This window comes from Pristis pectinata, chromosome 17, assembly GCF_009764475.1.
Source record: "Pristis pectinata isolate sPriPec2 chromosome 17, sPriPec2.1.pri, whole genome shotgun sequence".
Lineage (NCBI taxonomy): Eukaryota > Metazoa > Chordata > Chondrichthyes > Rhinopristiformes > Pristidae > Pristis > Pristis pectinata.
The window spans coordinates 2,007,078-2,034,608 of record NC_067421.1 but is presented as its reverse complement, the minus strand read 5'-3'; the positions used below and the strand labels follow the sequence as shown (position 1 = coordinate 2,034,608).

General features: G+C 48.6%; 1 protein-coding gene and 1 long non-coding RNA gene across 4 annotated transcripts in view; one reads left to right on the top strand and one right to left on the bottom strand.

Moving 5' to 3' along the window:
• The window catches only part of LOC127579506 (NACHT, LRR and PYD domains-containing protein 3-like), a 776,460-nt gene extending 758,067 nt beyond the window's left edge, over window positions 1–18,393 (bottom strand). The window contains exon 1 of one of the 2 annotated variants that reach the window (XM_052032359.1): window positions 18,136–18,393. In XM_052032359.1, coding sequence (XP_051888319.1) covers window positions 18,136–18,272 — 137 coding nt within the window. In that variant the 5' untranslated portion in view covers window positions 18,273–18,393. The remainder of the gene's footprint in view (window positions 1–18,135) is intronic. The other variant, XM_052032358.1, reaches the window with a different exon arrangement.
• Window positions 18,394–18,416: 23 nt separating this feature from the next.
• On the top strand, window positions 18,417–26,458 carry LOC127579511 (uncharacterized). 2 transcript variants are annotated; one of them, XR_007957681.1, is made up of 4 exons: window positions 18,417–18,473; window positions 20,357–20,819; window positions 25,531–25,698; window positions 25,846–26,458. It is a non-coding gene; the product is annotated as an uncharacterized LOC127579511 (long non-coding RNA). The 2 variants fall into 2 exon arrangements; XR_007957682.1 differs by having other exon boundaries at window positions 20,357–21,171.
• Window positions 26,459–27,531: the final 1,073 nt, after the last annotated feature.

The window sequence follows — 27,531 nt, the reverse complement described above, 5'->3', positions numbered from 1 at the left end:
CCATCGCTTACCTTTCAGGTGAGTGGGCACACCAGATAAACCCCGCTCTTTGTCCATGTAGGCGAACTGGTCATCACCTGTTCAAATAGATTAATTTACATTAACTCAGTTGTGTAACATTGTGCAACCAGCATCCTTTACACTTGAAATGTAACACCAGTGTGTTGTTCACCGTACCACGGTCCCGTATTTCTTTCAATATTCTGCTCAGCTTCGGTAACCTGTGACGTTTTTCACGAAAGATTCCCACATCACCCTTCGGGCCCCGGAGCCCTTCTCCATCACCAGATCCAGGAGGAGTTTGGAAGAGCCCGCTCGGTTTTCTTCTCTGCGAGCTCAGTCACACTCTGCAATGAAAAATGGTGAATATTGAGGAGTGGAGGGAGGACAAGCAGCGAGCAGAGGAAAGATCCGGGACATGATCTGAGAGATACTGAGCGCAGAGTGGAGTCACTGGGCGGGTACTGACCAACCCCAACCCGAACCAGGACTGACACAGACCCTGGTCTAAATATTGGAGGGTCAGTGTCGGGATTCCCCAGGTTGCCTGCAGGTGAACTGCAGCATGCTCACTGTTCACTGATGGCACTATGAGGGGTCCAGTGTCAAACTACCACTGGGATCCGGCAGCGATGATTAGCCGGCAGTTTCCCGCGCATGTGAAGGAGTACAAGGCCAACTGTAGTAACACGGAAAGAGCTTGAGTGGGACTGTCAGCTGTCTCATGGGAATGTTAGGGTTAGGTCTAGTATTGTGGTTCTTTGCTACCATTCATTCTAGTGGCAATTGGAATGTGTCCCAGGAGCACAAGACCATGAAACGCTGTCTCTACTTAATGCTGTGTTAACTGTGCCTGTTTAAAATATTTTTAAATGCAATAATTGTGCAAGTCTCCGATTTAACATTATATGTGGTACTAATTACAAACTGTAAATGGAACAGTGATAAGGAACAGAAGGTAACTGAACCATGAGGCAAATGTGATGGTGATCAAATGGAAGTCGTTCAACAGTTCAAAGCAGAGGCACTAGTCAAGCAGTGCCCCTTCAAGTGATGCATGTTCCTATCCATGATGGGTGAGGGTAGACTCGTAATATGTTTCTCAGCCCATCTCAAGATATATGAAGTGTGAGAAAGAGGGGTCACCAGGAGAACACAGACTGTTCCGTGGCCGTCAAGGCCAAGATTGGGAACATGATGGGAAGACAGTGTGAATAGAATGGTTCCTTGTCTACTCTCAGTACCCATCAATTGTAACATCACCAACAGTCTGCTGTCAATCATTGCTTGTATCCAAATCTGTCTAAAAATGAATGTTTTCAGATAATTGGAGAGAGTTCTGTCAGAACCTGTGCTGTTGAATAAAGACTCAGTGTGGCTGAATCGCCGTAATCCTTTTGTGGCCTTTGATCCACACGGACCTCGGCCTTTTATTGTCCAGCAGTTCGTTTACACCCTTTCTCTCATCGTGCAAATTTAGATGAATCTTCACTTAACCTGTGTTCCTTCCACTTACGTGATACTCCCGCCCAGTAAGTGATACGCCCCTGTTAACATGAGGCCGAGTCCCTCCACACCCTCTTCAATCGCCTGCTCCAGTCGCTCCCGGTAGAATCTGGTCAACTGGAATAGCTGGTGATCCTCACAGTTACAAGAAGGCGGAGATTACTGAGTTCAGATCTGTGAACTAATAGAAGCTGGAACAGTACAGCACAAGAACAGACCCTTCGGCCCACCACGTGTGCACCGACCATGATAGCAATTTAAACCAATCCCATCTGCATGCACCTGGTCATTATCTCTCATTCCCTGCCTGTCATGTGTCTAAATGCTTCTCAGGCGCTGCTATCGTATCTGCTGCCACCACGCCCTTGCAGAGCGTTCCAGGCACCGATCACTCTCGGTGAAAAATAATGTATCAGAAATCTTCTTAAACAGTTCCACTTTCACCTTAAATCTAGGTCCTCTCGTATTTGACATTTCCACTCTGGGAATAAGCCTCTGACTACACCAGTCACTTATGCCTCTCATAATTTTATGCACATCTGAGGTCTCCCCTCAGCCTCCGACGTTCCAAAGAAAGCAATCAAGCTTGTCCAACAACTGCTCTTTCCAATGCTCTCTAATCCAGTAAACAACTACTGCTCCCTCTCCAAAGCTCCGCATCATTCCTGCAATGCCACGACCAGAAATGCACACAATGCTCCAGTCGTGGCCCAACCAAAGATTCATATAGCTACAGTACGACCTCCCGACATTTGTACTCAACGCCCAACCAATGAAGGATAGTATGCCGGACTCCTCATTTACCACCTTATCTCCGTCTTGTCACTTTCAGGGAGCTGTGGTCCTGCACCCTGCACCCAAGATACCTCTGTGCATAGGACTCCTCAGGGTCCTGCCATTTACTGTATACTTTACTCTTACATTTAACCTCCAAAGTGCAACTCCTCACGCCTGCCAGGATTAAACTCCACCCGTCAACTCTCTGCCCATATTTCTAACTGCAGAATATTCTGTGAATTCTTTGCCACCCTTCCCCATTTTCCACAGCTCCGCCATTTCTGTATCGTCTGCAAATTTGCGAATCTGTTCACTGGGGGCTCATCCAAATCATTTATATATTTCACGCATCAGAGGTCTAATCACTGTTGCTTTCGAAGCACCACTTGTGACAGATGTCCATTCACAAGGACATCCCTACACCACTATGTACGGACAAGCCAATTTTGAATTCAATCTACCAAATCTCCATGGATCCGGTGTGCCTTACACTTCCGTATCATCCTACCACAAGAGACCTTTCCGAAAACTTCACTTCAGTCCAGGTAAACAACATTCACTGCTCTACCTGGTCAATTAGCCTCCTAAAATCAAGTTTCCAAGACATGATCCTCCGCAGAGGAACCCATGTTGACGGTCTCTCACATATCTGTACTTTTACAGATGCCAGTACAACCTATACCAAAATTCTCTCCAATAATGTCCTATCACTGATATGAGGCTGACCAGCATATATTTCCTGGGTTGTTTCCGTTCCCTTCTCAATCTGAGGGACAGCACTGGCTATTCTCCAATCCTCTGGAACATGGGCTGTGGCACAGTTCGAAGGCACATTTCGATGTCCCTAAACGCCTGTGTAATGTTCTTCCTCTGAACTATTGACCACCTCGCTACATGTGCACTGTCAGGACAGAATTTGATTAGAAGGAGCTCAGTAAACATACCTGTATCCATTCTGATTCCGACGGACGATGGGTGATCTTCTTCTTGTTTTACACTTTTATCCCGGCGGAGCAGAGCTCCTCCTGCATCCAATGATCTGAATTACACACAAGCAGAGAATGAGTAACAGATATGCCTACTCTGCAAATATGATCGCATTTGTCTTGTATCAGAGCAGCAGTTGTTGGCTCAGGGACCCAGCGTTCCCCGGGTGTTACCATCAACTGCCCACATCATGCCTGCCCAGTGATATCTGGCCCATCTCAATTATCTCTGCAGCCCACTTGGTAGTCTGCTGATGCCCCAATCTCTAGATCGGATGTGTCTACTGCTAGGGTGTACAGTTCACAGCAACATCGTCTTAACCCTGAGAGCGTTCAGGGAAACGAGGAGTTATTATTCTGGAGCTAAGGATCTGCGGGTGAACACTGACTGCAGCCCGATGTGACACCCTGCTACCAGTGCGGTTATATTTTTCACCGTCTCTGTTAGAAGCAACAATGTTGTTCTTCTGTTTCACAAGGAAGTATAGACAAATCTGGAAATTCCAGGCCGGTGCAATTTACATCAGTGGTTAGGAAATTGTGTGATAAGACCTGAAGGATAGGATCCGCCGGAAGATCACAGACATTCGGGATAGTGAGCAGGGCTGCGCGGGGGAGGTCATCTCATGATTGAGCTTTGTCAGGAGGGGACGATAATGACTGATGGGGGTCCGGCAGTGGACGGTCAATACTGGGGTTTCCTGAAGCTGTCGACAAGGTCCCTCATGGCGGGCTGATCCAGACGATTAAGGCACATGGGTTCGAAGGGAATTGATAGTTTGGGCTCCAAATTGGCTTGGCCACGGAAGAAGTGCCACATAAGACAGTGGTGGAGGGTGTTACTCTGAGCAGAGGTCTGTTACTAGTGGTGTCCCGCAGGGATCAGTGCCGGGACCTGTTGTGTGTGACATGTAATTTCGTGGGCTGATAAGTAATTTGTGGCCGACACACAATTTGCCGGAGTTGTGGATAGTGAAGGACGTTGTAAAAGGATTCCACAGGATATAGACCGGTTGGGAATGTGGGCAGAGAGCTGTCAGGTCGAGTTTAACCCAGAGAAGTGTGAGGTGTGCACTTTGGGATGTCAATGTAAGAAACGTGTGAGGTGTGAACTTTGGAAGATCAATGTAAGAGAAGTACATAGAAAATGGCTTGACCCTTCGGAGCATTGATGTACGGAGGAAACCTGGGGTGCATGTCCGTAGCTACCGGAATGTGGCAAGACAGTTAGGTAAGGTGGTGAAGGAGGCGCACGGCACATTTGCCGACATCGGTCGGGTGCTGAGTATAAGTGTCGGGTAGTCACGCTGAAGCTGTATAAAACCGTCAGACCACATCTGGAGCATTGTGTGCAGTTCTGGTCGCCCCATTACAGGAAGGATGTGGAGGATTTAGAAAGGATGCAAAAGAGGTTCACCAGGATGTTGTCTCGATCAGAGAGTGTTCGCTGGAGGGAGAGTTTATAAGACTTGGTTGTTTTCTCTGGAGCGATAGAAGAGGAGGGGAAAGTGACATAAGTCTGTACAGTCATGAGAAATGTGGACAGAGTAGCTGGTCAGAGTCACTTCCCCAGTGTTGGAACTTCAAATACCAGAGGACAAAGGTTTGACGTGGCGGAAGAGTTTAAAGGAGATGGGCGAGGCAGGTTTTGGACACAAAGGGAGGTCGCTGCCTCGGACGCGTTTCCGGGGGAAGTGGTGGAAGTAGATACGACAACAACATTTCAGAACCATTCAGCCAGCCAAATGAACAGACAGGAATAGAGGGATGTAGACCATGTGCCGGTCGATGGGATAAGTTCGGATGAGCATCATGGTACAGCACAGACATGGTGGGCCGAAGGAGCAGTCCCTGAACTGTTCTATGTTCCATGTTCCCCGACAACAAAGCCTGGAGAGAGACGGTCAGAGATCAGGGGGACCCAGCACCAGTTGAGCAGTGATGCCGCTGCCCCATTCCCCAGTGATGGAAAACCATCTCTTCTCCTTCCCGCCACTACTTCTTTCACCCAGAGCCGGAATCTGGGCACTACCGGCCTGGGGCTGCGTGAACAGGGGCATCCGACCTTTTCTAAAGCAGCCCCGAGCCCACTTCCCTGAGCGGACACTTGCGGTGTGGACGGTGCTGCAGCAGCCCCCGGAACACTAGCTCCTGGGCTCATGTCCCGGCCAATGGCAACAGCAGGAGCCCACAACTTGCTCCTGCATTGCCTGCCTTTAATGGTAATTGTTTGCCAGAGGGCGAACGTGAACTGATCTTGTGTGGCTCTGTGATTTGTTCCCCGCTGATGTACTTCACAGACAGTTGAACAGTTTAACCAGCCGCCAATACATTATTGCTGTGACAGACAACAGCCGAGAGGGAGCCCAATGGTACATCCTGCACTGAACACGCCGTGAACAAGGTTCGGTCCCCGAGCTGCAGATCCCCACAGCACCTTCCACTGATGGGTCACCCTGGTGTCCCGGTGATTTCACAGACTGTCCCGTCCCTGGTCATTGGCATAGAGCCCAAACCCCCCCACCCTGAGGTGGGCTCAAAGTGTGGGGCCGGGGAACTGCACGCTTTCCCCTTCACTCCCCACTGTCAGGGACCGCCCTCCACATTTGGGCAAAACTGTCCCTTTCCTGCTTACCCTCAATCCCTAGTGTCTGTGGAAATGGGACCGTGTCCCGGGGGAAATTACCCTGAGCCCCCAGGGTCCACACCATTTTCATAGGACTTCCATGCAGTCCACACGGGGGCTGCTCACTCACATGGGGAAGGCAGATGGACTGAGGTGGGCCGCTCCTTCCCAGGAGTACATGGCACAGTTAGAGAGGCAGAGGGATCCCAGTCCTCACGGCCTGGGAATGGCAGTGAGAGAGCGAGGATAGCTGTGAGGAAAATGGCATGGCCCAGATGATGCGGATGTTTTATGATGATTGTTGCCATTTTGACACAGTGCCTCCTGCAGATACTACCAATGTTAGCGATTTGGAGAACACGACACTAGACTACTACTCAATTGTTCGCACGAATTTTAGCTGACCAGGTTTTTGCCGCAGTCATTCTTCAGCTGCCTGTCTCTGGGGTCTCCGCATAAGGTATAGTTAGTCTCTGGAGTAGTGCAGGGTGCCTATACCCTCTTCTCCATTTTGCCAACAGATTGCTGGCCCCAGCTCAGCTCCATGTGTTCTGGTCCAGCCCACACTGAGCACGATGTTTACTCAATGTTTCACAACCTGCAGCACTGATACACTTGACAATATGCCATGCCATGGACACTGGCTACTCTTTCACCCACACTGCAGATGTAGGCCCTCTCCCTGTGGGATTCTACCCAGTAACCAGGGGAAGTCTGAGGGGAGAGGGAGATCAGAGGACAGTGTACACTGGAGATTGTGGATAATTTTCGTATGGTATTCTGTCCTTTACCCAGAGACAGACTGTGCATAGACAGTCTGTTACTGAACCTGCCGATGATTTTACCTGGGATCCATTAACGATACATCGCCTGTGCTCCACCGCACATAATTCCTCAACTAGGGCGTACATGATTGAGCAGGAAAACATTGACTTGAGATGACCACTAACATTGTTCCAGCTTCTTTAAAAAGTTCTCAAAGCAGATCCAGTCACAGTTTTGTCGCCAGGTCTTCCTCCATTAACACACTGGGATCCTTCTTCTCCACCTCGACACAGATGGGCTTACATGGAATCACTTACATCAATGTTTGTACCTCAGGAAGAGCTTCTACCCCTCAGTTATCCCTCGCCCCCTCACTGAAAAGCCCAAAAACATCAAGGTCGGAGGTCAGAGTAGAACCTGATCTGTGACAGACAACCTGGGAAAGTAAAGTGACCAACAGACTCTGCCTGCTTCCACTTCCAAGTGCTGGTTATTTCCAACCATCGCTTACACAAATACAGTTCAGTGTCATGTCAGTGGGTCCTTGTTGAAAGGATGCATGATACTGCACCAGGAAGCACTTCCTGTGGACCATATTGCAGACTGCCACAGTTAATGACAAACATTGCCACAACATACACTTCCAGCTTTCAGTATCCAGAGAAGCAATGATAAATTGTTGGACTTCATGGCAAGTCCCCATTTTTGCAATTACTATAGTATGACTGTACTTGAGGCATCTCAAAATGGGGAGCATTTTCAATGCATTTTGAGATGATTATGACTTAACACAACTGCACCAGAAATTTTCAGAACAACTGACCAAGAACTACTTCAAAAGATGCAATGCATTGAAATGAGGAAACATTTTGGAGGAAATGTGAGCATTCTAAAGAGCTGGGCTTCTACCACACCTGTATCGACTGAGACAGGGTCTGCCAAAGGCACTACTGGAAACATCCTGTCTCATGCCAACTATCTCCTGCCTTCTTTGTACAGATCTGTAACGCCCAAAGGACCAGTGTCTGAGTAAATGAGACTCACCAAGCTTTCTCCGAATTGGTGGAATCTCTGGGTCAGAAGAGTTCGGTCCAGTTGCTTCCCTCAGTTCTGGGGCTGGTTCACTTGTTGCTGTTCCCGAGTCTTCAGCTGATGTTCACTTACAGCTGTGAGATTTCTTGCTATCGGTCTCTCACCGCAGGACTAAATTTAACAGGACAGATAATGAATCAGGTTAGCGATACAAAGGAGAACAAAACATTTCTGGTCAGTGTTCCTAAAAAGAAAACTCACTGAAATTTAAATGTTGAATACAAATATAATGATCTCAGTGAACAAATATACAATTGTCTCTCTCACCTCACAACACTGACATGGAATATGAAGGCGTCATCATTAAGTTCAGCATAAGACCATAAGACATAGGAGCAGAATTAAGCCATTCAGCACACTGAGTCTGCTCTTCCAATCAATCATGGCTGATTTGTTTCTAAGTCTATAGCCCTGCCTTCTCCTTGTAACCATTAAGCACCTCAGCAGTCAAGAACCTATCAATCTCTGCCATAAGTACAACAATGACAGCCTCCACTGCCCGATGTGACAATAAATTCCACAGATCAATCACAGTTTGCCTGAAGAGATTCCCCAGCTTTCAAGGAAATTTCCTTTATTCTGATCCTGTGCCCTCAGATCCCAGACTCTCCCAAGAAAATCCCTTCCCCAATTTTTCTGAACTCCATCGAATACGAGCCCAGAACCACCAAAACCTGCTCATATGTAAAGCCTTTATCATTGTTGTGAACCTTGTGAGAAACAACTAATGAGCACATTTCCAGGAAAAGCATGCGATTTGGTGGCAGGATAATCTAATGGGAAAATCTGTAGTTTCTTTACTGCCCCATTAACCACCACAAAATGAACGCCTGTGCACAGATCCATTTCCCAGGAGGCTTAAACAATTCCAAGGGGAATATAATGATAAAAAAAATGCTGGAAATGCTGGAAACACTCAGCAGGTAAAGATCAGCTGTGGAGAAAGGAACAAAGTTAATATGTCAGGTGCTTGTCCCTTTGTCAGAATAGCTTCAACGATTTCTGTTTTCATTGCAGATCTCCAGCATCTTTACATTTTCTTTGATTTCCACCGGCTCACAGGTGACAGTGAGGGGGAATTTCCAAACACGGTTCGAATGCTGAACCACAGGTCCATTTCTCATGTGGCAAATGCGGATCTGCTCATTTATTCGCGGCCTCTCCCCGTGAGGAATAGAATGGGAATTCATTCTCTTCCCAGAGTAGCACTGAAAGCTTCCAAAGGAACACCAGACCCAAACATCCGAGCACGGAACAGAAATGTTCACTCAACACCTCATAAAATCCCAGCTAAAACTCATTCCCGGGGTCCATCCTCCCCTCGTTACAAACTGTCTAATATCCTGGGACACATCCTCCGCCGGACACACAGTCTGACCTGACACTCACCACCCCCGATAGCATCACACATCGTCCCCATATCGCACACTGTATGGTGCAGTCAATGACTTCCCCAAACCAATGTCCAACCACCTAGACTTCTGCTTCATTGCGGAAGGAGAAACATCCAGTCCCAGTGTAGAACCACCGACCCACCGACCCAGGCCGAAGCCCGAACACTGGCTGTTCCATATTCCCAAAGTCTCCATCCCAGGATTATACCCCATTCATAAAGTCTCCCAGGAATCTTTGCTGCCGGAAAGCTGCTGCAGTGTTCCTGCCATTCCTGGTCAGCAAACAAATGGCAACAAACCACGCCCCGGCAGAACTGTAACCGAATGGTCCTCAACCTGGATCGGGGTTCAGGCTAGAAAATCAGCTCTGGGTCAGCAGAGGGCATAGATACATCTCAACTCAGCTTCAGCAGCTAAATTGAGCACATTTGATCATTATCTTATTGTTGAGTGGGATTTTGCAAAGCACAATTGGCTGCCACATTCTCTGCAATGTAACAGAGACAAATGCATTTAATATAAAATTAAAAACAGAGAACACTGGAAACTCGGTAGATCAGGCTTTATCTGTGGAAAGAGAATTGGATGGAGGCTCAGTATCAGAACTGGGACTGTCCAAGATGCTGTCTGACCTGCTGGGCATTTCCAGCATTTTCTCTTTATTTTTACTGTCCTGCAACCGCTGCTTTTATTAAACTTTCATGCACAAATTATTAACTAATTGCAAAATGTTTAGGACATCCTGAAATAATCGACGATTGCGGAAATTCCAAAACCTCCCCCCATCCTTCCTTCGTCATTAGTTCTCACTTCATTCCAACACAGGCATCATGTATTCCATACAGGAAATGCTCAAGCATCCTTCCTCCACCACCATTCTGTTGCACCTGCTCCTGAGGCCACTGTCTCTCTGCTGAGGGGCAGTGAGAAAGAGCGATAAAATGTGCAACATTCCTTGCAGCCTCTGGCGGGGCTCACCAAAAATAACTGAAAATGGAGATAACATCTCAACATCACATGCTCCGAATTTCAATGTGACAAAGATTGACCCTGAACATTCCGCTATTTTGAAAAGGGTAAAATTAAAATTCCAGTGGTTGCATTTACCCTGCCTCTAAGAGCATTCAATACATCCACTGGTAGTTCCAGGTTCAAAAGAACATTCAGCAGTGCGATATCTACAGAAGCAGATCTAAGATCAAGAAACATTGCTGGAAATGACTTGTCTGCTCCAAATGTTCATTGGGTGATATATTTTTCATAATCACACAATGAACACAGAGGCGAAACCAATGAAGTTTCCTTCTTTGTCCATCTAAAATTAAAATTGCTGTCAAAATATTTTTATGACAAAGAACTAAATTGTCCTAATTGACTCCAGCACAGTCATCCTGTAACAAAAAAACAATTCCCCAAAGAAATCAGTGAGTCAAAAAACATCTGTGGAGGCAAAAGGCGTAATTCAATATTTCAGGTCAAAAATTATCAGCACAAAGGGAAGAAGAAATATCGCCGATATAGAGCACTGGGGTGGTGGGGCAGAGTCTGGAAAATGACTGGTGGAACCAGATGGGCAGGTGGTACCAGGTGGGGGGATTTGGTTGGGAAAGGTGAACAAAGGTAGAAGAAAACTCAGTGAACAGGTGAGTGAGTGCGGGACGAGAACACCGGGTGTGGGATACCTGAAACTGAAACTTTCAATGTTTCCCTTTTCATTACCTCCCTTGACTGGATCTATGTCCTCATCATCCCCTCTCCATTGGGTCCCACCCATCACCTACCAGCCTCCATCCCACACCCTCACACTGCTCTGTGCTGGTAAACCTTCCTCTTCCCTCTCAGTCCTGATGCAGGGCCACGACCTAACTCGTCAACTTACACCTTTTGCCTCCACGGATGCTCCCTGACCTGCTGAATTTTACCAGAGCTTTTTTTTGATGCTGCGGATTACAGCATCTGCAGTTTCTATCAGTAGTAGCAGCCCAGTGGGAGAGAGATACGAGGGAGAAACGATGGGAGTTCTCAACAATGAGCCCATACCAAGGTAGCATTTAGGCACAGGTATCAGTGAGCAACATTCACACAAGTTTCAGATAATGACCATCTCCAACAAGACACAAACGACCAACACTTGCCATTCAATGGTACTGCCATCAAAAAGCTGCCCACCATCAACATCCAGGGGTCAGGATTGAAAAGGAACTGAACCAGACATATTGTTGTCATTACAAGAACAGATCGCGGGCTGGGCATCCTGCAATGAAGAACGCACCCCAAACGCACCAAACCTTGCCCATCGTCCACAAGGACACAAGCCAGGAACCTGATGTACAACACTCCACTTGAGTGCACCTCCAACAATTCCCAAGTGCAACACATGCCGAGGACAAGGCAACCCTCCTGACTCGCAGCCCATCAATCAATGGGATAAACAGGTCATGTTTGGATTACCTGACAGTAACTATCTGAGATCAGTGCTGGACCTCAGATACTTACAATCTACATTCATCATTTGGATGAAGGGACTGAAAGTACTGTGGCTGTTTTAGCAATTTGTGAGGAGGACACACAGTACCTGCAAGGGATAATAGATACGTTAAGTGAGAGGTCAAGACATTGACAATTAGAATATACTGTGGGAAAATGTGAGGTTATCTGCTTTGGAAGGGAAAGTCTCTACATGCTGTGAGAGTACAATATTGCAGTGTAATGTCACCCAGGATCACTGTGACTGAAAGACAAGCTAGCATGCATGTTCAACAAGTAATTAGGAAGCTTCGTATAACATTGACCATTATTGCAAGGATGTGGAGTATGGGAGTAGAAACGTTTTGATACAACTTTACAGGGATGACAATGGCAGCAGGTACATGGAACGTCACCACCTGCACATTTCTCTCCAGATCGCACACCATTCAGACATATTGCTGTTCCTTCTACAGTTTTGGTTCAGAGATTTGAACTCCTTCCTTAAACAGCATGATTACCAGATGGTTGGAACTGGCAGCTCACAGAACCAGCTCCGGGAGAATCACTGACAGCCTTCCAGCAATGTACCCATGCTGAATTATGAGTACATAACTACTATATAAAAAGCTCCCAAAACAACAAAGCCAGAACTAATGATAAAAATAATTATGTGGCAAGATTAGACAGCCTGGGTTGTTTGCTTTAGAACTCCTGAAGGGAGAGTTAATTGGTATACAAATTTTTGAGGCGTTCAGATAACGGAAAGGCTAATTTCCCGTAGTAATAGGGTCCAATACCAGGAATCACAGGTTGTACTACGGCAGTTGGTAGGAGTGGAGAGGATAAAACACTGAATTGGCGGCCCTCGAATGCATCACGAGAAAAGGCGACAGATCTGCATCTCGCGCCTTGCCTGAACGGGCGAAGGAGGAAGATAGTCATACACGTGGAGCTGGGTCCCGAAGTGCGATCACTCTGTTTAACCTTCTCTTTCTTCAGGGACACAATGGGCCGAATGGCCACTTCCTGCGTCCTGCAATCATGTAAAACTATGGCCGACCCCGGGCATCGACCTAGTCGAAGTTCAGATCCCGCTACCGGACAGAGTGATGGAGGTAAAGGCCCCAGACACAACAGACGGATGAGTGTGGTCCAGGAGTGACCAGCCTCACCCCGCTCCCAGGACCAGAACACCAGGGACCTAGCGGCGGCTGATCTCTGGCGGATCTTTGTGAAGACCCCACCACCGGACTGACCCTGGTAGGTTCTCAGCTGGAGGCGGAGCGAGGCCGCCTGTTCGGGGAATATAACTGGAGACAACTGCCCAACATCAGCCCGGGACCGGCGGAAAATACTCACCGATGGGAAATGGTCGTCCTCCCCCCGCAGGCATCGGGGCCTATCCCGGTCCCGACCACACAGACAGCCGGCCCCCTCCCAGTCCCGGCCCGGCAGGCAGCGTGCCCCCTCGCAGTCCCTGCCCCGGCAGGCAGCCGGCCCCCTACCAGTCCCGGCCCGGCAGGCAGCGTGCCCCCTCGCAGTCCCTGCCCCCGCACGCAGCGGGCCCTCTCCCGGTCCCGGCCCCGCACGCAGCGGGCCCTCTCCCGGTCCCGGCCCCGCACGCAGCGGGCCCTCTCCCGGTCCCGGCCCCGCACGCAGCGGGCCCTCCCCCGGTCTCGGCCTTGCACGCAGCGGGCCCTCTCCCGGTCCCGGCCCCGCACGCAGCGGGCCCTCTCCCGGTCCCGGCCCCGCACGCAGCGGGCCCTCTCCCGGTCCCGGCCCCGGCACGCCCTCTCCCGACCGGCAAGGCCTGCCCCATATGCGGAACCTCCTGTGCCGACGGTACAGGAGGAATGTCAGAGGAAAATGTTTCTCCCCCCACCCGACAGACAGTTGTGGGCGTGTGAAACGCACTGTAGGCAGAGGTGGTGGAGGCAGACACATTAGGACATTTAAGAGACTCTTAGATAGCCACGTGAATGACAGAAAATGGAGGCCTATGTGGGAGAGAAGGGTTAGAAAGATTTTAAAGCAGGTAAAATGTCGGCAAAAGAACGTGGACAGATGGGCCTGTACTGTGCTGTAATGTTCTATGTTCTATATCTGAGGCTTTGCCTCAGATCCTAGACTCTCCCAGCAATGCAAACATCCTCTCCACGTCCACTCCATCCAGGATTTTCAGTATTCAGTAGGTTTAAATAAGATCCCACCTCCGCCATCCTTCTGAACTCCATCGAGTTCAGGCCAACAGCCATCAACGCTCCTCACATGTTAAGCCTTTCATTCCTGGCATGATTCTTGTGAATCTTGTAAGCAACAATTATAATGAGCACATTTCAGGAACAACGTGTAATTTGGCGGCAGGATAATTTAATGGGGAAAAGCTGTGGTTTCTTTACTGCCCATTAACTATCACGAAATGAGTACTTCTACACGTCCACTTCCCAGGAGAAAAACCATTCCAAGGTAAATTGTAATTTTAAAACAAACCTAAAAATCCAAGACAACGCTTAGCAGGTAAAGAACATCTGAGGAGAGAGGAACAAAGTCATGTTTCAGGTCCAAGACCCTTGTCAGAATGGCTTCAAACAATTTCTGATTTTATTTCAGATCTCCAGCATCTTGAGTTGTTCTTCGACTTCCACTGACAGGTTTCAGTGAGGGGGAATTTTCAAACACAATTAGCATACTGAACCCCAAGTACATAACTAATGTTGCAAACACCAAACAGCTCATTTATTACACACAGAAGACAGCATAGAAACAGGCCCTTCATCCCAAAACATCCATGCTGTATTATTCTATGACCCAACCCAGGCAAATGCCTCTTAAATGTAATTGTAGCCGCCTCGACCACTTCCTCTGGCAGCTCATTCCAGGTACTCACTATGCTGCGTGTAAAGAAGTTACCTCTCAGGTCTCTCTTAAATCTCACCCTCTTTTCTTGTATCTGTTCCCTCTAGCTTTGAACTCCGCAATCCTGGGGAAAAGATTTTGAGCATTCATCGTACAAGTCCTACCCTGGTTTGACTATCCAAAATGCATCACCTAACACTAATCCAAGTTGAATTCCATTTGCCATTCTTCGGTTTGTCTGCCTTACTGACCAAGATCTCTTGAAATTCATCGTAATCTGCTTCACTATCAATGACCCACAACTTAGTATCATCAACAAACTTGCTTATCGTGCCATGTACATTCATATCCAAATCATTTACATAAATAATGAACAAGGGGTCCCTACGCTAACCCGATGCACCCCACATCACAGGCCTGCAGTCGGAGAATCCACCTTCAACCATCACCCTCTGCTTCCTATCACCAAGCCAATTCTGAATCCACCTCGCTAGCTCCCCCTGAGCCCCATGCGACCTAACCTTCCAGATCAGCCTGCAATGCGGAACCTTGTCAAAGGCCGTGCTGAAGTCCATATACACAACATCCATCGCCCTATCTTCATCTATCCCCTTAGTTACCTGTTCGAAAACCTCCAAAAGATTCGTCAGACACCACCTCCCAGAACAAAGCCATGCTGACTATTCCTGATCAGGCCTTGACGATCCTTGTGATGGTAGATATTGTACCTCAAAATTCCCCCCAATAATTACCCTACAACTGAAGTCAGGCTCATTGGCCTGTCCTTGCTACATTTCTTGAACAATGGAACAACATTAGCCACCCTCCAGTCTTCTGGAACTTCGCCAGTGGCTAACAACGAAGCAATTGTCTACAAGGGCCTCCGCGATTTCTTCCCTGACTTCCCAGAAGGTCTAGGGGTGCACTTGGTCAGGCTCTGCTGATTTCCCAACTTCATGTTCTTCAAGGCCTCTCAAAAAGGAGGGTGGGATGGGAATTCACTCTGTACCCAGAGCAGCACTAATAGCTTCCAAAGAAATTCCAGCTCCAAACATCCGAGCCCAAAACAATTTTTCGCTCAACACCTCATCAGCCCATGTAGCCTGATCCTCGGGGCCCATCCTCTCTGGCTCAGAAACTGTCTGATAACACGGGACCCATCCTCCCTGGGACGCATTGTCTAACCTGCCACTCACCCACCTCAACAGCAACCCACATCGTCCCCATGCCTCACACAGGGTGGTGTAGTCAGTGATTTCCCCACAACCAATGGCCACCCGCTTGAGACTTCTGTTTCATTGCGCAAGCAGGAACGTCTAGTCCCAGCTGTAGAATTACAGACCTGGACTGAAGCCCGTACACTGCCAGGTCCATGTTCTCGGAGGTACCACCCCTGGATTATAACTCATACACAGACTCGGCCGCGACTCTCTCCTGCCAGCAATTTTCTGCGGGGTTCCTGACATTTCCAGCAACTAGAACCTAATGATCCTCCACCTGGTCATGGTTCAGGTTGGTGAATCGGGCTGTGTGTCATCGGAGGGCACGGATACACTTCACTCCGTCTCCAGCAGCTAAACTGAGCTATTCGACAATTTTCTTATTGCTGAGCGGGATCGTGCCAAGCTCAATTGGCTGACATGTTTCCTGCAATGTAGCAGCAGCAAAATGCACTTAATATAACTCAATATAAAACTAAAAACAGAAAACTCTGGAAACTCAGTACATCGGGCTGCATCTGTGGAAAGAGAAACGGTGGAAGAACCAGTATCAGATCTGGGACTGTCCAGGATGCTGTCTAACCTGCTGAGACTCTCCGGCATTTTCTCTTTTTACTTTAAATTTCCTGAAAGAACATTTATATTTTTTTTAATGTTGACGCACAAATATTAACCAATTGCAAAATACTTGGGACATCCTGAAATTATCAAGAGATTTGCGTAACTGCCATCACCACCCGTTCGGTCGTTCTTATTTCATTCCAACACATGTATCATGCATTTCACACAGTAAATGCTCAAAGTATCCTTTCCTCCCACCATTATTCTGTTGCACCTGCTCCTGAGACTGCCGCTCCACCGAGGGGCAGTGAGCAGAGAGTGATAAAATCCTGCAACACTTCTTGCAGCTCTGGTGGGCTGTTACCTTGGCAATGGAGGAAATGGCTCACCAAAAATAACTGAAAAAGGAAATAACAAACTCAACATCATTTGCTACAAGTGCCTTTATGAGAAAGGTTAACACATAACATTTAGCCATTTTGCAAAATTGAAACTAAAATTGCAATGACTGCTTTTAACCGCATCGCGGTGCATTAAATAAATGCTCTGGTAGTTCCAGCTAACAAAAAACAATACCTGAAAGAGCTCAGTGAGTCAAGAAGCTTCAGAGGGGGCAAAAGGTGAAAGTTAGCATTTCAGTTAAACCTTATATCAGGACAAAAGGAAGAAGAAAGATCGCCGATATATTACAGTGGGGTGGTGGGGCAGAGGCTGGAAGATGATGGGTGGAACTGGTTGGGCAGGGAATTGGCAGGTGGGACCAGGTGGGTGAAGGATGTGGTGGGAAAGGTGAGCAAAGGTAGAAGAAAACGAGATAAACAGATGGGTGAGTGTGGAGAGAACACCGGGGTGTGGGATACCTGAAACTGGAAACACTGGAAAATTCAATATTTCCTTTTTCATTCTCCCACCTGATTCCATCTGCCCATCATCCTCTCCCCATCTGGTCCCACCTATTACCTACTAGCCTCTGTCCCACACCTTCGTACCGCTATATACTGGCAAACGTTCCTCTTCTGTCTCAATCCTGATGCAGGGCCACGACTCGAATCATCAATTTACACCGTTCGCCTCCATAGATGCCCTTTGACCTGCTGGGTTTTCCCAGCGTTCTGTGTTATTTTGTATTGCTCCAGATTACAGCATTTGCAGTCCCTGCCATATTTGACCCATTAAAGTCTTCCCCTCAGGCTTCTGGGGACTCGGGACACAAACCCACCAGTGGTGTCAGCACAGTGGTAGGCAGGTACGAGGGAGAAATGATGGTATACCTCAATAATAATCAGAGCAATGTAATATTTAGGCACTGGTATATGTGAGCACCATACACAAAAGTTTCATATAATGACCATCTCCAATAAGAGTCAAACCACCAATACTTGCCATTCAATGGCACTGCCATCACAAAGCTGACCACTATGTACAGCTGGGGGTCAGCATCAAGGAGAAACTGAGCGAGACATATTGTTGTTGTGATTAGGTCAAAGTCTGGGCATTCTGCAATGAAGACCTCTCCTCCGAACATACCAAAACTTTCCCATTTAAGAGAGAATAGAGAGTTATCTTTGTTAGACATGTACATCGAAACACACAGTGAAATGTCTCTTTTGCGCTGAGTGTTCTGGGGGCAGCCCGCAAGAGTTACCACGCTCCCGGCGCCAACATAACATGGCCACAACTTCCTAACCCATACGTCTTTGGAATGTGGGAGGAAACTGTGGTGGTTTATTTCAGGCGGCTCCGTGTGAAGGCCCCACCACACGGGCCGACTCCGGCAGGTTCGGCCCAGGAGGCGGGGCCGAAGCCGCCTGTTCGGGGAATATAACCGGAGTCACTGCCCAACATCAGACCTCGCCCGTCTGGGACCGCCAAAAAATACTCACCGATGGTAACTTGCTCTCGTCGCCCTGCAGGCAGCGTGAGCTTTGTCCCGGCTCCCCGCCCCAGGGGGCGAGGGCCCGCTCCCAGTTCCAGTCCCGGAGATTCTCCGCCGCAGATCGGAAAGGAAACCGCCGCCCATCAGGTAACAGTGAGCATGCGCACTATGTTTACCACGTCATCAGTTCAGGGGCGGAGCCTCGAAAACAAATCCGCAGATGCCGGAAATCTGCGGTAAAGCGGAAGGCGGGGTCACGTGACAGGAGGAGGGTCTCCCACCGGAGCCGGTAACTCTGCTTCTCTCCATACACCCGCCACTCGACCGACCTGCCGTGCCCTCTAGGTTAGTTCACGTTTACAGCAAATACATTTTATTTAAACGTCCGCATCTACCCCGTCACCGTCTCCCCAGTCCCAGAGACACGGACTCGATCCCCATCTCAGCCCGGTACACAATTCACACGCAAAGTGGATACATGCTGATTTCATTCAAATCTCCTCCATATTTATGAACCCCAATTTCTGTTTGCATCCCCCTGGACTCACTGAACAACAACACTAAAACAGCACAAAGTCAGAAGCAGCCGGAGTTGGCCATTCTCGGTCTTCTGTACACGAAATGAAAGGCTCCCTCCCTCGGCGACAACCACACCCCTCACCCTCTCCAGTCCAGGGCTGCAGGGATCCCTCCCCCCCGGGGGCCGGCATGTAGCCAATGGTCCGTGCGGCCTCCTCCTGCCTCTCACCGATAAATCAGTAAAATTACCGGCTGCGGCCGCAGGAAGCCGCTTCACTCGTCGGTGGGGAAACCGGTTCAGAAACTGCCACCAACTTTCCCCTAGGGAAATGGGAAGAAATAAAAAAGCGGCACATTTGCTCTGATGTTTGTTCGGGTTTGACCGGGAGTTTGTGGAGGGAGCGGGAGGCGGGGTCTGCGGGTGTAACGGCTCCACGACGGGTCCGTTTCCGCTATTGGCTATCACCAGTGATTGACGGCCCCTCGCACCAATGGGAACAGGATTGCTCGACCGTCCTCTGCTGACAGTTGGAGGGTCAGGTGGCGGTTGGTGGGCGCGCGCTCGGCCGTTAAACCGTCTCCGCGTGAGCCGGGCAGCGCGTGTGTGATGTCAGGTCCGTGAGCCGGGCGGCGCGTGTGTGTGGAGCCCACATGTGACATCACATGTGCGTAGGGAGCCATGTGTGACGTTACATGTAAGTGGGAAGCCCTGTGTGACGTCACACGTGTGCGGGGACCCGTGTGTAATGTCAGACGTGTGTGGGCAACGCTTTGTATTAAAAATATTTTACATAGAACATACAACATACAACAGTACAGCACAGGAACAGGCCCTTCAGCCCACAATGTTGGGCCAGACTAATTAAACCAGTAATTAAATGCCAAACTACACTAATCCTTTCTGCCTGCACGATGTCTATATCCCTCCATTCCCTGCACATTCATGTGCTTCTTGAATGCCTCTATCATATTTCCTTCCAACATCACTCCTGGCTGCTCAATCCAGGCACCATACCACCTTAAATGGATGCCCTCCGGTATTAGTCATCTCCACCCTGGGGAAAACTACCAGCTGCTACTCTATCTATGCCCCTCATAATCTTAAACTTCTATCAGGTCTCTCCTCGGACTCTGCCACTCCAGCCAAAGCAACCCCAGATGATCCATCTTCTCCTTGTACAACGTCCCCTCTAATCCAGGCAACATCCCGGTAAACATCTTCTGCCCTCTGCAAATGATGGGCAGAGTCTCTGCTATTTCCACGCACTCTGCTCTGAACAGCCCGGGACACTTTTATCAGGGAAGCTGTATTATCTGTTTGTAAAGGTGCTGAACAATGTTTCTTCCCTCTATTTCCAGTCCCATCTGATATCCCACCTTCTTCCACTGACTCTGGTGTCTATGTTGTTCCTTATCTCCGATGAAACCATTGCCACATCACGGAATGTTTCCAAAATAGAATGAGGCCATTCAGTCCACTGAGTGTGTGCCGGCACTCTGAAGCTCACTGCAGCCAGTCCCACCTGTCTGACTCTCCCCAAAACCCTGCAAACCTTTCCCCTTAACCACCTTTCCATCTCCCTTTCGAACACCACTGATGAAACTACCTCCACTCCCACCCCCGGCCGTACATAACAGAGCTCAGCCACTCGCGTGGGGAACGTTTCTCTTTTTGGCACTATTTTAATCAACATTTTCACTGATTTCAGGTGGACCACGAAGGGAACTTCACGGGTTTCACCACTGAATTCAGCGCAGTGTGGTTTAAAGTCCCCCAGAAGAACTGCGGTGTTCCCATTTGTGCCGTGTTGTTGGTGGACTGGGCAGTGTGGTGTTTGTCTCGGACTGGGTCACGAATCTCCAACTTTTTCTGGAGAGTACACTCCAGGACGGTCTGGTCTGGGGCTTCATTGGTCAGAGGGTGGATAAACGTGGTTTTACTGATATAGTTGGACGAAGAAGGAAAGTAACATGATTTCACCATTGAATTCAGTGTTGTGTGATGCCTCCCCCAATGAAAACGGGAATTGTCGGCAATGTCTACAGTCACCAGATTAATCCACTGAAGACCAGCAGTCGCTGTAGTAATTTATGTCTCCTGGTAAACTAAACACACTGACAGTGTGGACCTTAAGCATCCCTGCCTCTGACAGGCAGTTGTGGCGGAATCAGGTAAACAGCTGTTTGCTGAAGGGAATCTTTTTCATGGTCATAGAAGGTCCCCCAGAATCAGTTGGGTGGAGTTGAGGCATATGTGGGGGTGTCCCAGTGAAGGAGCCGAACAGCCTGGCCGGCAGCATTATGTCTTCGGTCATCCGGCCACCGGTGGCGCTGTGAGGAGAACCGGTAATGTGCAGGCACGTATCTGGCCCTCCAGGCATTCCCGGAGTTTCTCCTGTTCGGGAGGCTGTGAGGAAAGGGCCGGTCTCGGGTTTATGTAAATTGGGGGCGAGTCGGAGTGGAAATGGGCCGGGCTCCTGCTCAGGGAGTTGTCAAACTCTGTGTGATACCTGGACAGAAACAGGTATAAGCAATGGGGACAAAGGGGTACAGTCCAGTTGGAAAGGGATGTGGAGTTTTGAACCAAATACATGGCGGTGCCACCGTCGTTAGTTTAGCACGTCCAGAGTCGGAGATCATACAGCACGGAAACAAGCCTTTGGCCCGCCGTGCCTATTCTGGCCATCGACTCCCTGTCTGTACTGGTCCCATTTATCAGCACTTGGTTCACAGCCGACTGTATCTTGGCAATTTTAATGCTCATCCACTTCTTAAATGTGGTGAAAGTAGCTGCCTCCACCACCACGTCGGACAGTGTGTTCCAGGTTTCAACTACCCTCTGAGTGATAAAACTTTTCCTCAGATCCCTCTGAACCTCTCACTCCTCTGCTTAAATCAAGACCCTCTGGTCTTGGACAACTCTGTCCTCGGTCCGTAGTCTGTATGGAGTCAGTAAGGCCTTTGACAGGATTCCACGTGGTAGGCTGCTTTGAAAAGTTCACATGGGGTCCATGGAGAGCTAGCGAATCGGATGGACGGTGGGCACAATGGTGGCAAGCAGAGGTGATGGTGTAAGGTAATTTTTCCGACTGGAGGCCTTTGACTAGTGGTGTTCCAGGGGTCGGTGCAGGGCCAATTGCTAGTTGCCATCGATATCAATAACTTGGATGAGAATGTATAAGCCCTGGTCAATAAGTTTGCAGATGACACTAAAATAGATGGTGTTGTTGTCAGTGAAGGTGGTCATCAGGATTTATAGAGGGATCTTCATCAGCTGTGGAAGTAGATTGTGGAAGGGCAAATGGAGTTTAATTCGATAAGTGTGAGGTGTTGCTTCTTGGGAAGACAAATCAGGCCTGGACATTCACAGTCAGCGGTAGGGCCCAGGGGTGTGGAATAGAACGGGGGGACCCAGGAGTACAAGTACTTTGTTCCCTGAAAGTGGAGTCGCAGGTAGACAGGGTGGTGAAGAAGGCATTTGGCAGGCTGGCCTTCATCAGTCAGGGCATTGCACATTGTGGAAGAAAATTTAAAGCATTAAGAGGGTCAAACCATTTCTACTGACAGATGTCTGTCCTTGGTTAACTGCCAACTAACTAACATCTAGCTTGTTTGCTTGTTTGTTATCAAGGAAGGACATGGGAACTTGTGTTTCTCTAGAATCATGGTTTCATAATCTATCCTAACGCTGCAGGCAGAGTAATTTATAAACTGATAGTTGCTTCGGGTTATCGCCTAGAACATGCTGAGAAACTTCTGTATTTGTGTAATTTTTTTTGTTAACTATAAAAAATGACTGTATCCTTTGTAGAGCAGAGTTTCGGAACTCCGCTTTTAGGAGCCTGAGCTCGCCATGATATCATGCTACAATAAAGGCTTTCTAAAGCAGACGCCCTACGGGTCCGTGTAAACTCTTTTACGCGAAACACAAAGAAGCTGGGATGCAATGTTGCAGTTGCACAGGACATTCACGAGGCTGTATTCGGAATATTGTGTTTGCTTTTGGGCACCTGCTATCAGATAGAAGTTGTTAAGCTGTAAAGAGCAATGAGGATGTTTCAGGGACTCGAGGGACTGAGTTACGGAGAGAGGTTGAGCAGTTTGGAACTGATTACATTGGAGAATGGGAGAATGAGGGGCATAGATAGGGTGAATGCCCACAATCTTTTTCACAGGAGTGGGGAATCAAGAACTGGAAGATGCAGGTTTAAGGTCAGAGGGGAGAGATTTAATAGGAACCCGAGGGGCAACCTTTTTCACTCAGAAGGTGGTCAGTATATGGAATTAGCTGGTAGTGGAAGTGGTTGAGGCAGGTACATTAACTATTAAAAGGTACTTGGGCACTACATGGATAGGAAAGTTTGAGAGGGATTTGAGACAAATGCAGGCAAATGGGACATGCTCCGATGAAAATCTTGGTCAGCATGGACCAGTTGGGCCGAAGGGCCCATTTCCGTGCTGTATGATTCGGACTCTATGACCAGTTTACTTTCTTCCTGTCTGTGCCTCCCAGAATTTTGTGCACCTCTGTCATATCTCCCATTGGTCTCCTGTGCTCCAAGGACAACAAGCCCAACCCATCTCATAACTGAAACATTTCATCCCAGTCGATATCCTGGTGAAAAATCAAAGACGCTGCAGGTGCTGGAAATGTGAAACACAGAAAATGATGGAAATATTCAGCAGGTCAGACCATGTTTTGGGGAGATGGAAGAGTTAACGTTTCAGTTTGAAGAACCTTCCTCAGGACTGGACCATGTCCTCTGCACCCTCCCCAGTGCATTCACGTCCATCCTGTTGTATGGGAACAGGAACAGCGCGCACTGCTGCAAATGTAGCCTCATTTACATTTTCCAAAGTTGCACCAAGATGTCCTGCACTTGTATTTTCTGCCCTACCTAATGAAGGCTCACATACTGTCTGTTTCCTTCACCCTGACGTCTCCCTGTTCTGTCAACATCGGGGATCTTCGGTTTCATACACCAAGGTTTCTGTGTTCCTCAGTACTCCCTGGACCTCGATCATTCCTGGTGTATGTACTGCCCTCAGCTGACCACCCCACAATGCATCACCTCACACTTATCAGGGTTACATTTAATCTGCCACTGCTCTGCCCAACAAGTCAAATAAACATCCCCAAATACTGGTTCAAACCAGCCAGGTCTGTTGGAATACTCAGTCAAATAATTAAAATAATTTTGGCACAAAATTGTGAAGTCTAATGTCAGTAATATTGGGAGTGAAACTGTCGGATTATCCTGATGAGTCAGCTGGTCCAATCAAGTTTTGGAATGGAAATCTGGCCCTTTCACACGGCTTGCTACTGAGGCCAATTCTCAGTCGGACAGGCATCGTCCTCCCTCTGAATTAAACAATCTCCTTGCCCTTGTTGATATAGATTAAGCTGGAGTGTGTGTGTCCTCATCTTGGAGAGAGGAGAGGGAAAAGCTCAGTGCTCCTTAGAACTGACTCAGTGGAGATGAGGGGGAGGAATGGATTGGGTGAAGTATTGGTGATGCATTACATCTGGTTTCGTCTGTGGATGGTTGCAGTAAGTGTGTTGGCAAGTGAAGGGAGAATGTGTGTCCACAGCAGGAACCGCAGAGAATTTTACACTGTGATTATAATGTAGTTTCTAGCCCCACCGATGATGCACGCTGGCCTTGTAAACCAAAAGTAGATTGGAGTCAATGTTTCAGTTCCACATGATGGTGCTGTGGAAGTGAAGGCAACAAAAGTCATGTTAAAGTTGGGAGGATTTATCACTTGTTCACAGGATGTGGGTGTCTATGGGATACGGGAGACGTAATTACTAATTGTGTAGTAGCGGCATGACAGCCACTGGGGTAATGACATTTTATTCCATATTATTTAATCATTTGATTATTGAGCTGAATTTAAATTCCCAGCGGCTGCGATCGAGACCACTGTAAGCGGAGATCAGCAGTCTCCTTCCGCTGTGGCACTTTGCTGATCTGGGTAATTCCATGTGGAATCAGTGAACCTTGAGGGACACACGAGAGTATCCAGGAGAGCGGGAATGGGTTTACTGCACACAGGGTGGGACGGACACACCTGATACACCTCTGTTGATCTGACTTTGGATCAGTTGGACAGGTCACACGTGGTGCCAGGTTATGTTTGGTGATGTGACTCTGTCGCTCAGTCTCGGAGGGAATGATGCTTCCCGACAGGGGATCAACATTGGGTTTGCTTTTCCCCATTTCCTTTTGCAGATGAGAACATTGCAGTCACAGAGCACGGGGAAGATTTGGACAGTTATGTATTCATCAAGGGAGATGAAACAGTGTGTGAGCTGAGGAGGATGAAGATCAGGTCGACTGCGACCCAAGGATGGATGGTGTATGGGGGGGAGGAGGAGTTGGACAGTGTGTGCCCTGGGGAAGAATGGCCCCAGGAGAGTCGGACAGTGTGTGAGCCAGGGATGGAAGGTGTATGGGGAGTGGGTTGGTGGTGCAGGGTTGAGGAGTTGGGCAGTGTGTGACCCAAGCATGGATGGTGTATGCGGAGGCGGAGGGGAGGGGCGCGAGTCGGCAGTGTATAACCCAGGAGGTTTTTTTTTAATGTGTACGGTAATACCAGTAACATTTTCCTTCATCACCTGCAGTAAAGCCACAAAGACTCCCTGTCCATCAGTGAATTCACCAACTGTGCAATGTGTAATCAGTGTGACAGATTCTCCCTCTCTGTTCTCTGCTTGTGGGTGTGTTCACTCACCTGCTGTCAGGATGATCACTGGTCAGGTCCCAAGGGTGTCGGACTAAAGACTTTCAACCTGTGGGATCAGTAATTGTGTTACTGGGGATTTGCACCGTCTCCTGTCTCTCTGTGCCCCTCACCCTCACTCTCATCTTAACTCCAGGTTGTGGGAGAACGGTCTCACAGATTCTGGTGCCGAGGATCTGGCCTCCGCTCTCAGTACAAACCGCTCACTGACGGGACTGGACCTGGGGAAAAACTCCTTCACAGACAGATCTGTCCCCGCTCTCTGCCACCTCGTACTGACCCTCCCGAGTCTGGAGCTGATCACGTGAGTGTTAATGGGATTCATTATCGGTCGGCCCACGGGCTTTTCTTGTGATATTTGTCCCCAAGTGTTGCTGTTAACCGCAGCCCCCTGTTACTGACCCTGTTGTACAATCTGTTTATTTCCTCTTTGTTCTTCAACTTGTTTCAGGCTGCGGGAGAATCAGTTCAGTTCAGGTGGAGAGAATCAGATGAAGTAACTGCGGGGAACCAGACCCGAACTGAGTGTGTCCCAGTGAACGTCTCTCTGTAGGAACATCACCTGCCTCGAGATGGGATCACTTCTGGCCGACGGCCCGCCCTCCCCTTTAAACGATTGCTCCCCGAATTTAACACCGATCGGCTGTTTCGGTTCCCAGCTCGAGCTGAGGTGGCTGTGGTATCAAGGGCGGTCCTGCTGCCCCGTGACTCAGCGGCCCGTCCATTTGGCCCTGGAGAACTGCACCGACAGGAAGGGCCCAGGGTGGTGTTCAGTCGGGGACACCAGTGATGGCATTCAGTGTCCGGGGTGGGGCTTAATCTGGACACCAATAATGGCATTCAGTGTCCGGGGTGGGACTATCTGGGGAAAGAGCCCTTTTGGCCAGATTGCTGAGAAAGTTGCAGCTGGAATTTTTACTCCAGTCCCTGCTGCAGCATCTTGGTATAATAGTAACTTGTCAAATAACTCAGTGGTTGTCCCTGGGTCTGCAGTGATCTTGGACGCTGCACTCAAGTGTGATTGTACAATTAGTGGTCACTCTGATACAGAATGAAAGTGTTAAATGGGACGGATTATTTAACCTGCCATTCATCGTGTGCTAATTGTGTCTGGTTGGAACTGAACAGTGAACTGATTATTTCGATTTTGCTCACAAATTAAAGAATCTCTTTGTATTTATGTAACATTTCCGATGGTGAAATTAATAAAGGGTTGTCAGTTCCGGAAGTGCTGTTTGACATCTGATGATGTGAGGGTGGGATGTGCCGACGCACCGACTGCTGCAGTTTGTGTGGGTCTGGCTGCTGGACACAGTGAGACAGACATCGTCAATGGACGTGTCCTCAGCCTTTGGGGATCCGGCCTGAGGCTCCCAGCTCTGATGTTCAGACTCTGTCTCCGAGTGCCAGACTGCCCGGCGGAATAGTTTCCCTCCCTTTCCTCCACCTGATCCCTCTGATATTCTGAAACCTCCATCGGATCACTCTTCAACTTTCCACATCGTGGGTGGTAGTCTGTACACATAATGTGACCCTGGAATCCGAAGATCATTCTGGGCAATCCACACTGCTGTCACTGGGACTGGATTCTCTCTCCCCTGGTGTGGGTCTGTACACTTCTCCCTTTGCTCCCGGAACAGGTAGACCATGGCTTTGTAACGCTGAAACAGAGTCCCTGAGAAGTGGCGTGTGGGGTCCCTCGGCCTTGCTGATTGACTTCTGTAACTGCCCAGGACCTTTACAGAATCGATGTACACGGACATCCAAGTCACTTTAACAGCTGGAAGAAGCAACAGTTCCATTGGTTGGGAAGTGTGATCCAGGTTTGTTGTGGGGAACTCTCTGGGAGCATCCCCACTGATACACTCAGAAGGTTGGCAGTATCTGTGGAGAGAGAAAGAGTTAACTTCCCGGGTTGAAGGCATTTCCTTAGATTCGGAAATGCTTACATGTTAGTTTTAAGTTGCAAAGACGATGTAGCTGGTGATCCATTGAGCCAGGATAAGAATGGTAGAGTGAAGGAACCATGGTTGACAAGGGACGTAGAATATCTTGTCAAGAGGAATAAAGAAGCTTACCTAACGTTTAGAAAGCAAGGATCAGTCAGGGCTCTGGAGAGTTACAAGGTAGCCAGGTG